The sequence below is a fragment of the Carassius auratus genome, chromosome 16 (genome assembly GCF_003368295.1).
Source record: "Carassius auratus strain Wakin chromosome 16, ASM336829v1, whole genome shotgun sequence".
NCBI lineage: Eukaryota > Metazoa > Chordata > Actinopteri > Cypriniformes > Cyprinidae > Carassius > Carassius auratus.
The window spans coordinates 3,908,350-3,920,849 of record NC_039258.1 but is presented as its reverse complement, the minus strand read 5'-3'; the positions used below and the strand labels follow the sequence as shown (position 1 = coordinate 3,920,849).

Genomic DNA, 12,500 nt, shown 5'->3' with positions numbered 1-12,500 from the left:
GGCTCGATTCATGGGTGTGGACATGGAGAGGTTCCCGCTCAAATACCAGGTGAGAAGCTCCAGATGCTGAGACGGTGTCTGTGTTCCTCTGTGACAGACACGAGGAGTGATCTGTGTGTGTGTGTGTGTGTGTGTGTGTGTGCAGGATCTGCTGCAGCTGCAGTACGAGGAAGTCTCCGTGATGAAGATGTTCGATAAAGCCAAAGTCAACGTCAACCTGCTCATCTTCCTCCTCAACAAGAAGTTCTTCAAGAAGTGAATGACTCCAGATAAACCTGCTGCTTCACTCTCTGTGTACTTCATTGTTTTACCCAACATCACTCCGGATATATTCATGACGCTATCAAATACATATATATATTCTATTATTAATCATTTGCATTTAAAATGAAGCTTTACTTTATTTGAGTGAATCACAGCAGACGTTTAGAAAAACACTAGTTATGCAGCGGTTTCAGGTGAAGTTCACCTGCGCTCATGCAATGCTCTTTAGTGGACAGCGTCTCAAAATATTAATTCTGTGTAAATATTTCCTGTCATTCTGTCTCTATTTTCTGTTCCTCGTCTGTTTTTATGTTAATTATGAGTGTCCAGCCCCTCTTTTTATACCCCCTTTTATTCACAATAAAACATTTTGCATGAATTAACCCGTGTTTGTGTCATTGTGCATCTCTTGATGAAGCGCGAGGAGGTTTCGCGGGAGTTCTTCAGAGTCAGGTGATCACGTGTGGTTTGAGTGACGTGTGATGACAGCTGCACACACACAGGATTTCACATGGAACAGATTCGCCACAGTTTGATGAGTGAAGAGTTTCAGAAATACACGTATCTGATCAGAGTTTTCTCTTTCATTATCTCCTTTTTACATCTTCATTATTGAGGCGATACTTCCGGTTTAACAATTATCGCCATTTGTCATTTTTAAATGTTCGGGGTTTTTTAATCTAGGGATTTCATGTTATTTATTTTTTCTTCATTGGTTCCTGGATTTGAATTGGAAACTCATACCTTTAAAACTCATATTTATTGATTGGGCAAATACAGTCATAATATATTAGAAATCATTTTCGTATGTGATCTTTAATCTTTTCTCTAAAATAAAAACGAAGAGAAATCTGTCTCTGTTTGTTGGGATGATCTGATTATATATAACAAATGTGTCTAATTTTAAATATTTGTTGTATTTTACTCAAAAGGGTAGCTTTGATGTTTTTACCCTTCGTTAGATGGGATTCGAACTCTTGACACTCGTGACGTAATCTCGCTGAATGTCGCAACAACTTTTATTTATTTTATTAGTTTTATTGGGATTTTTCTTTTCTTGGGTTATAAGCTATAGTTTAAATAAAGTGACGTTTAATTTAAAAAAATAAAAACATCCCATCTGTCAGTTAAACTATCAGGAAACATAATTTGGAATCTTTTAACCTTTAAAATCCCAGAGCATTGTGTTTTCCTAATGTGAATCTGACACACATTTGTACGAGAAGTGAGCTAAACCTGACTGAACTTTGTTTGTAAAAGCCGTCGTGTTAAAACCACATAAAGATGTTGTTCTAGTCTTGATTTCTTTAGTTTACACTGTGAATCTGCGGTTTTCTGTTCGCGTTAGTGAGATCCAGGTTCTGTACAATAGAAAGTTATTCAGTGAGCACACGTGTGTGGGTTTGAGAATAATGACGATCATCAGACAGAGATGAATCACACATTCTCCGCGTGTCTCGAGGAGGAGTTGCTCTCGATTCTCACCTGAACACAGCCTGAGGAACACCGACGACAAGGTAACTCCATCTCTTCATATTAACATTCATTTCACTGAGCTGAATCACTTTAAACGGGTAAACCCGAGGGGTAATGAAGCTGAGAGCAAGAGCTTCTAGTTTGGCTTTAGTAGGGTGAGTGAATTCAGGGTAACTGGGGTGGTGTTTCCGGTCATCTCAGTGTCTGAACCTGTCCCAGTTTATCTGACCTCACACATGGAGCTGATAAAACATTGTTTGGAGTTTGTGCTGCTTGTATAAAGATCTTAAATTGTCCTAATAACTGTAAAACTCTTAATAAATATCAGTAAGTCTTTAAATTCATGAACTGAGAGAGATTTAGTGATGATGTGGAGCGCCGTGCAGGTTCATCCGGTTCTACTGCTCAAAGAATGTGGTGAACAATGACTTCTGGTTCTCCAGCTGCAGGAATGAAAACACAGGTGATTGTGCAACTCTCATTAGTGTGTGTGTGTGTGTGTGTGTGTGTGTGTGTGTGAAGATGTCCAGAAGAGTGGAGGTGATCCTCAACTCCTCAGCTCCGCAGGATCCGGCCGAGCCTCCTCTTCACATCACCGAGTCCAAGCCCGGAGAGCATCCAGGAGTGAAGGGCTTCCTGATGATCAAGCCGGCGATCCTGGGGGTGAAGACTTGTGTTTTACTGATCATGTGTAGAGCTGAGAGTGTGTGAGCTCCTGCTGAACCCGTGTGTGTGTGTGTGTGTGTGTGGCAGTGGCTGGAGATCCTGACCGGTGCCGGGGTGTTTGGACTCGTCTACTGGAACTACACTCTCTGGCTCTTAATACCGGCTTCTTTTGTGAGTCTCTTTTATATTATACACACTAACTTTTAATCATCTGTTTTCTGTGTGAATCGGTGTTAAAGTGTCATTTATTTCTGTGGAAATGTTACTGTATTTTTAATCATAATTACTGTGTGTAGGTGATTTTAATCGGCGTGATAACGGCGACAGCTGCGTGCTCACACAACCCCTGTCTGGTCAGTCATCGTTCTCACGCTGTTCTCTGCAGACGTGACGTGTGTGAGGTTAAACTAAACCATGTTTGTGATGGTCAGGTGGTCACTTCTCAAGTGCTGAATCTGCTCAACATCTGCAACGTGCTGACGGCCGTCGTCGTGTTCTTCGTCCAGGTCTTATTCGTGTTTCTCGGAGATGTGAGTGATATAAAACCATACATCTAACGCACATTTCATCTAATGCTGAGCCATCAAAATATAAAACAATCATATTTTAGTAAGAATTAACGTAAATGTTTTCAAGCTGCACTGTGAAATGTTAGCTCCGATGAGGTGGTTTCTTCTTCTCTGGTGTGATGAGGAGTTTCAGTAACGCTGGGATTCTTCTCTGTTGTAGATGGTTGGAGCTGCGCTGCGAACACATTTCGTGAGCGGCCGCTCCGAGAGTCCCTCGTCTCAGACCGCAAACATCGCCTTCATCGCTTGTAATGTTCTGGCGCTCATCTTCTCTCTTCTCATCATCGTGACGTCGTGCTGCTGGTGTAGATCGGTAAAACCGTGTTTATATGTGTGTCTCTGCAGCACTGAAGCGGTGTATCTGTAACAATATCTGTCACAATGATACATTTCCCTTTGATGCAACAATCATTAGGATATTGAGTAAAGATCATGTTCATGAAGATATTTAGTAAGTTTCCTACCGTAAATATATCAAAACTTAATGTTTGATTAGTAATATGCATTGCTAAGAATTAATCTGAACAACTTTAAAGATGATTTTCTCAATATTTAGATGTTTTTGCTCCCTCAGATTCCAGATTTTCTAACAGTTGTATCTCAGACAGATATTGTCCTCCTCACAAACCAGACGTCGGTGGAGAGCTCATGACTGGTTTTCGGTGGTTGTGATGACTTTATGAGACACTGATGTGTGGATGTGCTTCTTCTCCAGAGGAAGCGTCTGATGGTGATCCACATGAACCCAGCTCCATCTGCAGATCTCAGTGATGAGCTGGAGTATCCGTGTCTAGAACTCTCACCGCCAGCCTATAGTCCGGTTCCTTCTTCAGAACCGCCGGCCTACGAGGTGTGTATGGAGACTGACCTCAGTCATTATTAGAGAGCACCGTCATCTAGACCTCTGGAGCCTTGTGTGCTGATCAGAAATGATTGAAATGAAACGCATATGCTATAATTTAGGTCGTTTTAATATTTCCAGTTTTTAGTGGATTTTATTGCACTTATTAATCACTTTTCAAGCGTAGACCTGAAAGTTGAATTCCGAACCTAAAAAAAACTCTCGTAAATATTGAATGTTTTGGAGAAAAGACTTAAGTTTGTTTTCTTTTTAAGTGAAAAAAAATGCACAAAAATGTTACATGCACAAAAAAAAATACTATTTTCAAATATCTAAAAAACTGTGAGGATCTCAAAGCCATATATAAAAATAAAAAAAAAGTTGTGTTCCAAATTTGAAGTTGATTTCACAAAACAAACGAACATAAAAAATCACAGTAAGCTTTTGTTTGGGCGCAGCACTCAACATTTCCATTTGATCAAATTAATTTTTCATTCATTTCCAATGCAAATATTACAAGTGTGACGCTTTTTGTCAAAGCCATTTAACTAAACTGTGTGTGTGTGTGTGTGTGTGTGTGTGTGTGTGTGTGTGTGTGAGAACATAAGTGCTAAACCTTTACCAAGTTACATTTTGATGAAGTAAAAATTTCTAAACAAAAAAAACAAACCATTAACCTTTTTTCTTCTTCTGTCAAATATGACCCAAGAGCACTTAGAGGGTTAAATGACTTTCAAAGCATCCCAGCATGCACCTGAGGAAGTTTACATTAAAGCATTTGGAAGATACTTCTATGCATTTAACGTCATGCATGGATCCCGTGATCCTGGTGTGTCTAACAGTGCTCTGAGAGATCATGGAATCCGTGTTTCCTCACTGTGCTTTTATTCTGGCGTTAGATGATGACCTGACTGTCTCTGTTCCTGCAGGAGGAACGACGCTCCACTCTTTCTGGAGTTTCTACTCAGAAGTGGGCCATGAGGAAATGGAAAGAAGAACTGAGGCGCAGCAGAAGAACCATCCAAGTCTGAGCAGATTCATTAATGTCCAGATCAGTCTGATGTCTATGCTCTAAAGTAGAGCTTCTCGTATGATGTCCAGCGGGCTCCGTTCAAGACCCTTTATTAGTGTAATGTCTTTTATCATAACGCTGTTTTTCACCTGCATCAGATGAACCTCAATCAATCTGAAGGACCTGTAAACAACATTCAGTGGTGGACGTCTCAGAACATTTTTAGTATTTTGTCCTCGTTTTTAAAAACAGCCACATTAAAAGGTTTTAAATCATGCTTCCAAGAATGAAGACTTGAAGACTTGAAGAAGTCGTGGCACTGAATGTTGCATGAACTGCACAAATGCACATCTTCCTCAGTGTTTGGTCTGGTTTGAGAGCAGATCCACACATCCTGAAACAAGATCTGAACTCTCTTATCTTAAAGGTGATCGATCTGAAGGAAGTTTTAAGGGGAATGAAGACTGGTACACAATGAAGTAATGAATTCCCTTTCATTTATTAATTAGTTTTTATTATTATTTGAAGGATAGAAATAATGTTTGACACAATTAGTGTCTGATTTTGAAAGATGCGATAGAGATGTGAGATTGGTGAGTAGTTCAGAGAGTACTGGATCAGGAGCTGTACTTGCATGACTGAAAATAACCGTCCCAAGTGGAGCGCTGAGATATTATTTATCATATTTGTTCATCTGTGAACAGCAGAAGTGTCTCTTCACATGTTCTTCTGGTGTGCAATGTTAACTATTTAATGCTAGTTTTATAGTTTCTTGTGAATGCTAATGTAATGCAAGCACTTTGTAAAGGTTTGAAGGTGATATAAAGTTCTTGTATTGTGTTCGTGTCACTGTGGTGTTTGATTTAACTCTAACAGAAACCTCTTCTTCTCTGGGTTTCCTCTCAGTGTTCTGCATCTGATTCACTTGGAATCTGTCGGACAAATTGCATGATTGTATTGAAATGATGTCGATATATATCGATGTTAAATTCTAGAAGATTCATTATGGAGCAGGTCTTTTTCTTAAATCGTCTGGCCAGTTCATTTCTAAAATCATTAAAACACATCATCATTTAAAGGGATTTTAAAATGTCATTTAAAGGAACAGCTCACCCAAAAATGAACCCTCACCCTCATATTGGTCCAAAAGTCTGAGTTTTTGTTGAACACAAAAGAAGATGTTTTGAAGAATGTTGGGAACCAAAAACTTGCCGGTAGCCATTGGCTTCTATAGTATAGAAAACAATGCTTTAGCAGACAATGACTAGCAGCGATTGTTTGGTTACCCACATTCTTCCAAATATCATCTGTTGTGTTCAGCAGCTGAAACAAACTCATACAGGGTTGGAATAAGTGGAGGATGACAGATTCGTCAATATTTGGTGTACTGTCACTTTAAGGGACTGATACGATGTTCTAACGCTAGAGGTCAGTGTCCTCAACACTTCATTCACTTGCTACATATTTCTATTTGTGCACATTCTACAAAATGATGGGTTACTTCAAGCCAACCTGGGGTCAAATTTGGACTAACCCAATTTTTGGCTTAAGAATTGAATATAAAAAATTAACCCAATTTTTGAGTTAGTCCAAATTTGACCCAAAAATGGCTTGAAGTAGCCTAACAAAGCATTTTACAACTTTTGGATTCCTGTTAATATGTAATAATCCACCATATCTTCACCCTTCACTTCCTGATCTTTCTCTGTCTTTGGAGATTTGCTATATTGTGCTGTTTGATCTAGTTTGGGGACATATTAACTAACTATTAGCTACTTAAAGAATGTGCCTCAATAAACTCATAAATATGTGCTTCATAAGTACGTTAGAATTGTTCTCTAAACTGAAGTGTTACTGAATTATTATTATTATTATTATTATATAGTTGTGGAAAAGGCACCAGTTTTCTGAATATTTTTTTCCATTCTGTCATGTTTGCATACTTTAAATTAATTAATAATATTCAGAAGAAAACAGATGTTTTTCACAAAAAGAAAACCCAATCCAAAACAGCAGTGGTTTAATGCATACAACAGCCTTTTCAAAATGACACATCATCTACCTTTGGACAGAAAGGATTTGTTTGACAATTTAATAAATTACAAAAGGGCCAAACTGATGAACGGAAAGCGTTCAGACGGAGACGGAGGTGTCTCTAGCTGCCGGCGTAGAAGGCGTAGTAGCCGATGGTCTTGGAGTTTGATGAAGTGTCCTTGGTGAAGGTTTCTGAGGTGCTGGAATCTTCACACTTGACCGTGAGAGAGTTCTCCGCTCCTGACTCGTCGAGGGAAACCCGTCTCCGTTTGCAAACCACCGAGTAAATGCTGGGTTCCTCAGAGTCTAGCGGTTTCAGAGACGGCGTGTTCTCCATCCAGGCCACGGTCTGACTAACTGTGTTCCCTTCCCTAGATTTGTCTTTATCTAGCACGTGGTCGTCTGTGAGCTCTGTGGGACTCGGTCTGGGTGACCAGGGCAATCCGGACGCCACTTTTCTGGGATAAGAGCCTCTGGAGCCCCATCCAGCGGTGACGGAGGTGAAGGCTGCGTCTGGATAGTAGCCCAGCGTGTGTGCGCTCTGCAGAGGTAAGGATTTGAAGCTGTAAGGTAACAGCGAGCTGGAGTAATCGCCCTCGTACGCCGTCAGCTCCAGCTTGTTTGCACTGGTCTGCTGGACTGAAGTGACCAGCCACCTCTGAGCAGCTCCAGCGTCCTCCAGCGCAGGAGAAAGCATGCTGCTCGTCTGAGGAACCGTCCGCTCGCTGTTGTACAGGCGACTCGGGGTCAGATTGGTGACAAACTGGTCCTGCAGAAAGGGTTGCATTGTGTAGCGCGCGCGAGGAGAGTCTGACGGAGACGGAGTGAGTCTTTCACGCTCGGGAACCGTGTACATCCTGAGAGACCAATGCAAGAACACACAGAAGAACATGTTGGCTTCCTCAGAACAGCTCTTAAAACAACCTGTAACACTTTATTTGAAGGGGTCCCTGTTAAATCATGCATAACTAACCCTAACCTTCACCAGCGAGTAAAGCATAGTTACATCTTTATTACACTGTAACAAGAATGGAATCAAACCATTTATTTCAGGATTTGTTTTTTGGTTTCTTTAAAGTTCTTGTTTTTTTTCAGAACCTTTTGTGGAATGTAACGTTTCTAGGGGTGTTAAAGTTCATCAATTCCAATAAAGAACCTTTATGTATTTTTTAGAAGTGGTAAAGAACCTTTTCAGCGATCTCAATTCTTAGGACCATTTTAAGAACATTTAAAGAACCTCTTGTGGTTCCACACTCTTAAAAATGTTTCAAAATGAGGTTTTCACAGTGATGCCACAGAAGAACCATTATTGGTTCCCAAAACCCCTTTTAGCTAGCGGTTTATCTTTTCCTTATCCATTTTCACCATGATTTCATGAGGGAAAAAAAGGTTTTTGTTTTCTTTAAATATTCCCCAGAACCTCAGTGGAATTTCAAGTTTCTTTGGCTGTTAAAGGTTCTTCATGGAACCATCGATGCCAATAAAGCAGCTTTATTTGACAGTGTATGGTGAACTATCATGAGAATAATATACTCACGTGTCATAATTATCTCTAAAGCCCTTGGCGAAAGGATTGTGGTCGATCTTGAGTTGCGTGATCTAGAAGAAGAAGAAGAAGAAGACAGAAGTAAGGGTCAGTCCTAACACACACACACACACACACACACACTCGTACATCAGTGTTCTGATAGGCTGTCACAGCGATGAACTGGTTCTCAGGGAAGGTGAAGATCTGAGTCTTCGAGTCTCGTCCTGTGCTTTCGATTCCGTCGTCGGACACTTCGACGATGTGAAGCCTGGGCTGGTACTTGTGCAGAGACTGAAGCACGATCATCTGATCAACAGACGAAGATCAAATGAAAACAGAGCATGCATTTTTTAGGGCAAGCTGATTAAACTAATAAGCAATGCACGCCTACATTTAGCATGCACGAATTATTTCGGCATCAGTGATTCTTCCTCTCTTCGCGTTAGTTACCTGTGCGGCGGTAGTATTCGCTCCCTTGTTGTTTGTTAGTTTGAGTTTCCCGAAAGAGATTTCTTGTCTCATCCAGTGAGCTCCTGTGTTCGGGGATTCAGGGTGGACGTAAATCTTATTTCCTAAAACAGATTTAAATGAATTAGGCTAATAATAATGCACATTAAATATATAAAACTATATATTTAGTCCTCCGTACCTTGCATGTTACTGTCGGCTTTCCCGCAGGTCACCCATTTCCCGCCCTGAAATCTCCAGTGGTTGGGATCGGCCAGAACTATCTCCACAAACACATTATAATGCGTGCTCAGACTCAAACCCGTGATGTTGAAGCTTAGAAAGGGGAACATCCGTCTGTCAGGAAAAACAAACACAGAATTAATGCAAATTAAATAAATTAAACAAAAAAAATAATAATAATAATAATTTTTGCAAAAATATATCTACAGCATTCAAAGGATATTAACGTTTATAAAGAATGTATATTCTGTTTAAAAAATCTAATAGCGCTATTTCAGGTAGCAGCATTTAAAAGAAAATCGAAAATAGGTTGAACTTTGTGATAAACTGATGAATTATAACAGGTTTTATAACAACACAAAGCGCCTTTTCGCCATGTGAAAATCTGTGATTAATTAGGCTACAGAAACACTTGAAACCCCGTTTTAATAAAAGTAGGCAATTTTAAAAAGACCCCCGATTTAGCCGCGTTCATATAAAAATGCGTACTTATTTAAACTTATTTAAAATTCGATCGTCGCAAAAATCTTTACAAGTTATTTCTGTAAAAGGAATAGAACTCTTTTTGAAGTCCCATCGACCGGCTGGTGTTCTTTACTTTAGACAGTTCTTAACATAAAAGGTTGATTAAACGCGTCTGTTTGTTTCATTGCAGTTAACGTCATTATGGAACACCAATAGTATCAAAAATATTTATGACAACACAAGCGCGCATACTGTTGCTATAGTAACACCTTAGTTCTTCTGGTCTAATATTTATTGTGTGATCTAAATATTGAAATCATTGCCTATTTGAAAACGCATTTCTGTAATCAGAATATCCGAAACTTTTTAAGATCCACTCAACAGGTTGTTTGTGATTTGGGTTGCTTTACAATTGTCATTTATTAAAACAAAACTGTTTATTTGTCTATTATTATTACTAGGCTATTTACCATTATTATAAAACATCTTTAGCCTCACAAATATTTACGACAACACAAATGCGCGTTGCTGTTGCGAGATCACCTGTTATTTTGCGCCAGGTAAAAATACTTATATTATTTTGATCTAAACTCAATTTAAAACGTTATTTTATGTACTAAGAATTTTTAAAACATTTTTTATTATCCATTCACCCGGCTGTTTAATTGCATTCATTTTTTATATATTTAATTATCTAAATTATTGTTATAATAAACTATTGTTTAAACCCGTCTATTTTGTATTTTAGAGCATCATCTATCATTTAAAAGAAAAATGTGACTCAGTTTCCATGGTCCCCTGTTCCGAAGCAGAGGTGTGATCGCTCACCTGCCCTGTTTGGTGATGATCATCTCGGTTTGGTGTCGGTGGAATTTGAGCCACAGCGGCCGGTTGCACAGATACACCTGAGCTCGGAGTCCCGCCCCGGACAGAGCCACGGAGCCGATACCGGACCCGGAGCCCTGGTACGAGTGGTAGCTGTTTCCAGAACCCTGTCCGAACTGATATCCCGCGCCGAAGTCACCGCGTCCCGCGCACAGAGACTGACAGAAGCCCGCGGAGGGAAGCACGGAGCCGTAGTGCAGCGACGCCGCGTACCGCGATCCGTCCGAACCGGAGTACACGCCTCCCGTCTGGCTCGTGTACGGAAACAAGGGACTCTCCTGCGTTTGCTGCGTCGAGCCCATCATGAAGTATCGGTTGGAGCCGAGTCCGTCGAGTATGTACCGGCCGCCGCCCGAGAGTTCGTCCTCGCAGATGATCGGTGACACTTTCCTGCTGTCCACCTCCGCACTCGAGGTCAGCGCAGATCCGGGTCCTTCACCGGACATCTGTGGATGTTCTGTCAATCCGAGCTCTTGATCCGAATCCGTTAATAACACGATCGTCGTCACTTACCGTCGGGTCGCGGCATCACTGCAAACCACAGAATCAGTGTGTGCATGTCAATCAAATCTAAATGAGCTTTAAAAATAAATATCAATCTTCTCTAAACAGGTTACACACTTGGCTGTTTAAATGATTCGGTTTCAGAGCGCTTTAATTTCAGCGACATTGAGAACAAAGTGAAACTTTTTACTTTTAAGGATCTGAAATAATACAATCCTCCATGGAGATTAAAATAATAAAATAAAATGATTTTATTTCATTTAATTAGATGTTTGTGTATATTCATCATACCTTAGCTGGTAAATTAAATATATATGTATTTTAAATCGGCGAATTGTTTATTAGTCCTATTAGATATTCGTTCTTAAAATGCTTCCTAGATATCACTTTATTATTTTCTAAAAGATGCAGGCAAGCAATATTATTTAATTACGTTTATAGCATAACTGTTTAATAGCATTTAAATAAGAAATGTTATGTGCTCGTCATATCATCATCTGAGACTAACTGTTCCTCGTTATTATATTTACCAATCTGTTAATGTTATTATTCAGATTAATATAATAACAAATAATAATTTTATAAACATGAATCATTAAAATATAAATCTTTGGCGCTTTCGTTTTTCAAAATTCATGTTTATGCAATCTAGATTTTATTAGTGTGATGATGTTAATTAATTCTGCCTTTAATAAATGAACAAAAAATACTTTAGACCTAATAATTCTCTGCGTTAGATTTAGAAGTTTATATAGGCCTATATATATATATATATATATATATATAAGATTTAAGTCTTAAGTCTTGCATTAAAAATGATTGCATAAACGCATTCTGCAAACGAACACGTGTGTTCCGACAGTAATCAGGATTTAACAGAAACTGTGTTAATATTTTCGGAATGACACATTCATTTGTGCTTCATTAGACAAAACAGAAATCTAGTAAGCACAGGTTGTTGTTGTTGTTGTTTTCTATGCGAAATATATTTTTTTCTTTTACAGCCTATTTTTCAAAATGTTGCAGGGAATCTGTGTGTAAAAAAATGAACATCTAATTCTTAAACATGATGTTTCTGATAAACAACAATGAGTTTCTGGGTCCAGCAGGCAATTCTAAATATATATGTATATATATATATATTTAATCATATATCACTTTTAAGTTTTTCTTAAATTAAATTAGATTTTAACTAGATGACAAATGATGGTCAACACGTTCTCGTTTATCACAGAGGATGGTTCTGTGTAAAACTAACAGACCATCAGTTCTAGTTGGAAAACGCATCGAAGCTTCTTGTTTAGATGCAAAATAACAATAAATATCATCATGCATTGTTTAAAAAGATAAATAGCTTACCAGTTTCATCTTCATATCCTCCACAGATCGAGGCTGAAACGCTCTGGTGTTCAGACTGAGAAGAACCGATGCTCCGATCACGAGAGGGTGAGAGAGGATCCGGGTGATCGGGTCACTGACACTCAGAGGAAGAGGAGAAGAACCGACCGAATGACCGACTGACTGACCGACTGAAGCAGCTGTCATGCTGCTGCTGGATTTATTGAT

At 39.2% G+C, this 12,500-nt stretch overlaps 3 protein-coding genes across 3 annotated transcripts in view; 2 read left to right on the top strand and 1 right to left on the bottom strand.

The window, feature by feature from the left end:
- The window catches only part of iqgap3 (IQ motif containing GTPase activating protein 3), a 19,851-nt gene extending 19,204 nt beyond the window's left edge, over window positions 1-647 (top strand). The window contains exons 37-38 of the mRNA XM_026283394.1: window positions 1-49; window positions 146-647. The exon at window positions 1-49 is cut by the window's left edge and continues 60 nt beyond it. Of these exons, the coding sequence (XP_026139179.1) occupies window positions 1-49; window positions 146-259 (163 nt within the window). The 3' untranslated portion in view covers window positions 260-647. The remainder of the gene's footprint in view (window positions 50-145) is intronic.
- Window positions 648-1,386: 739 nt separating this feature from the next.
- LOC113115804 (uncharacterized) lies at window positions 1,387-5,668 on the top strand. Its single transcript, XM_026283433.1, has 8 exons — window positions 1,387-1,781; window positions 2,263-2,403; window positions 2,494-2,577; window positions 2,703-2,759; window positions 2,838-2,936; window positions 3,136-3,288; window positions 3,691-3,825; window positions 4,746-5,668. The coding sequence occupies exons 2-8, from the start codon at window positions 2,263-2,265 to the stop codon at window positions 4,845-4,847; spliced, it is 771 nt and encodes a 256-aa protein (XP_026139218.1). The 5' UTR covers window positions 1,387-1,781; the 3' UTR covers window positions 4,848-5,668.
- Window positions 5,669-6,831: 1,163 nt separating this feature from the next.
- eomesb (eomesodermin homolog b) lies at window positions 6,832-12,481 on the bottom strand. The gene is made up of 7 exons (XM_026283406.1): window positions 12,294-12,481; window positions 10,374-10,961; window positions 9,040-9,194; window positions 8,841-8,962; window positions 8,538-8,696; window positions 8,400-8,461; window positions 6,832-7,719 (listed from the first exon to the last, which is right to left on the bottom strand). The coding sequence occupies exons 2-7, from the start codon at window positions 10,874-10,876 to the stop codon at window positions 6,984-6,986; spliced, it is 1,737 nt and encodes a 578-aa protein (XP_026139191.1). The 5' UTR covers window positions 10,877-10,961; window positions 12,294-12,481; the 3' UTR covers window positions 6,832-6,983.
- Window positions 12,482-12,500: the final 19 nt, after the last annotated feature.

What these genes read in the sequence shown, in the direction of transcription:
- LOC113115804 (XM_026283433.1), top strand. Translation starts at nt 2,263, where the DNA reads ATGTCCAGAAGAGTGGAGGTGATCCTCAACTCCTCAGCTCCGCAGGAT. An exon ending in TCTTAATACCGGCTTCTTTT is followed by an intron (nt 2,578 to 2,702) that starts GTGAGTCTCTTT and finishes TACTGTGTGTAG; the next exon opens with GTGATTTTAATCGGCGTGAT. An exon ending in GCTCACACAACCCCTGTCTG is followed by an intron (nt 2,760 to 2,837) that starts GTCAGTCATCGT and finishes TGTGATGGTCAG; the next exon opens with GTGGTCACTTCTCAAGTGCT.
- eomesb (XM_026283406.1), bottom strand. Translation starts at nt 10,876, where the DNA reads ATGTCCGGTGAAGGACCCGGATCTGCGCTGACCTCGAGTGCGGAGGTG. An exon ending in AGCCGACAGTAACATGCAAG is followed by an intron (nt 8,963 to 9,039) that starts GTACGGAGGACT and finishes AATCTGTTTTAG; the next exon opens with GAAATAAGATTTACGTCCAC. An exon ending in TTTAGAGATAATTATGACAC is followed by an intron (nt 7,720 to 8,399) that starts GTGAGTATATTA and finishes TTGGTCTCTCAG; the next exon opens with GATGTACACGGTTCCCGAGC.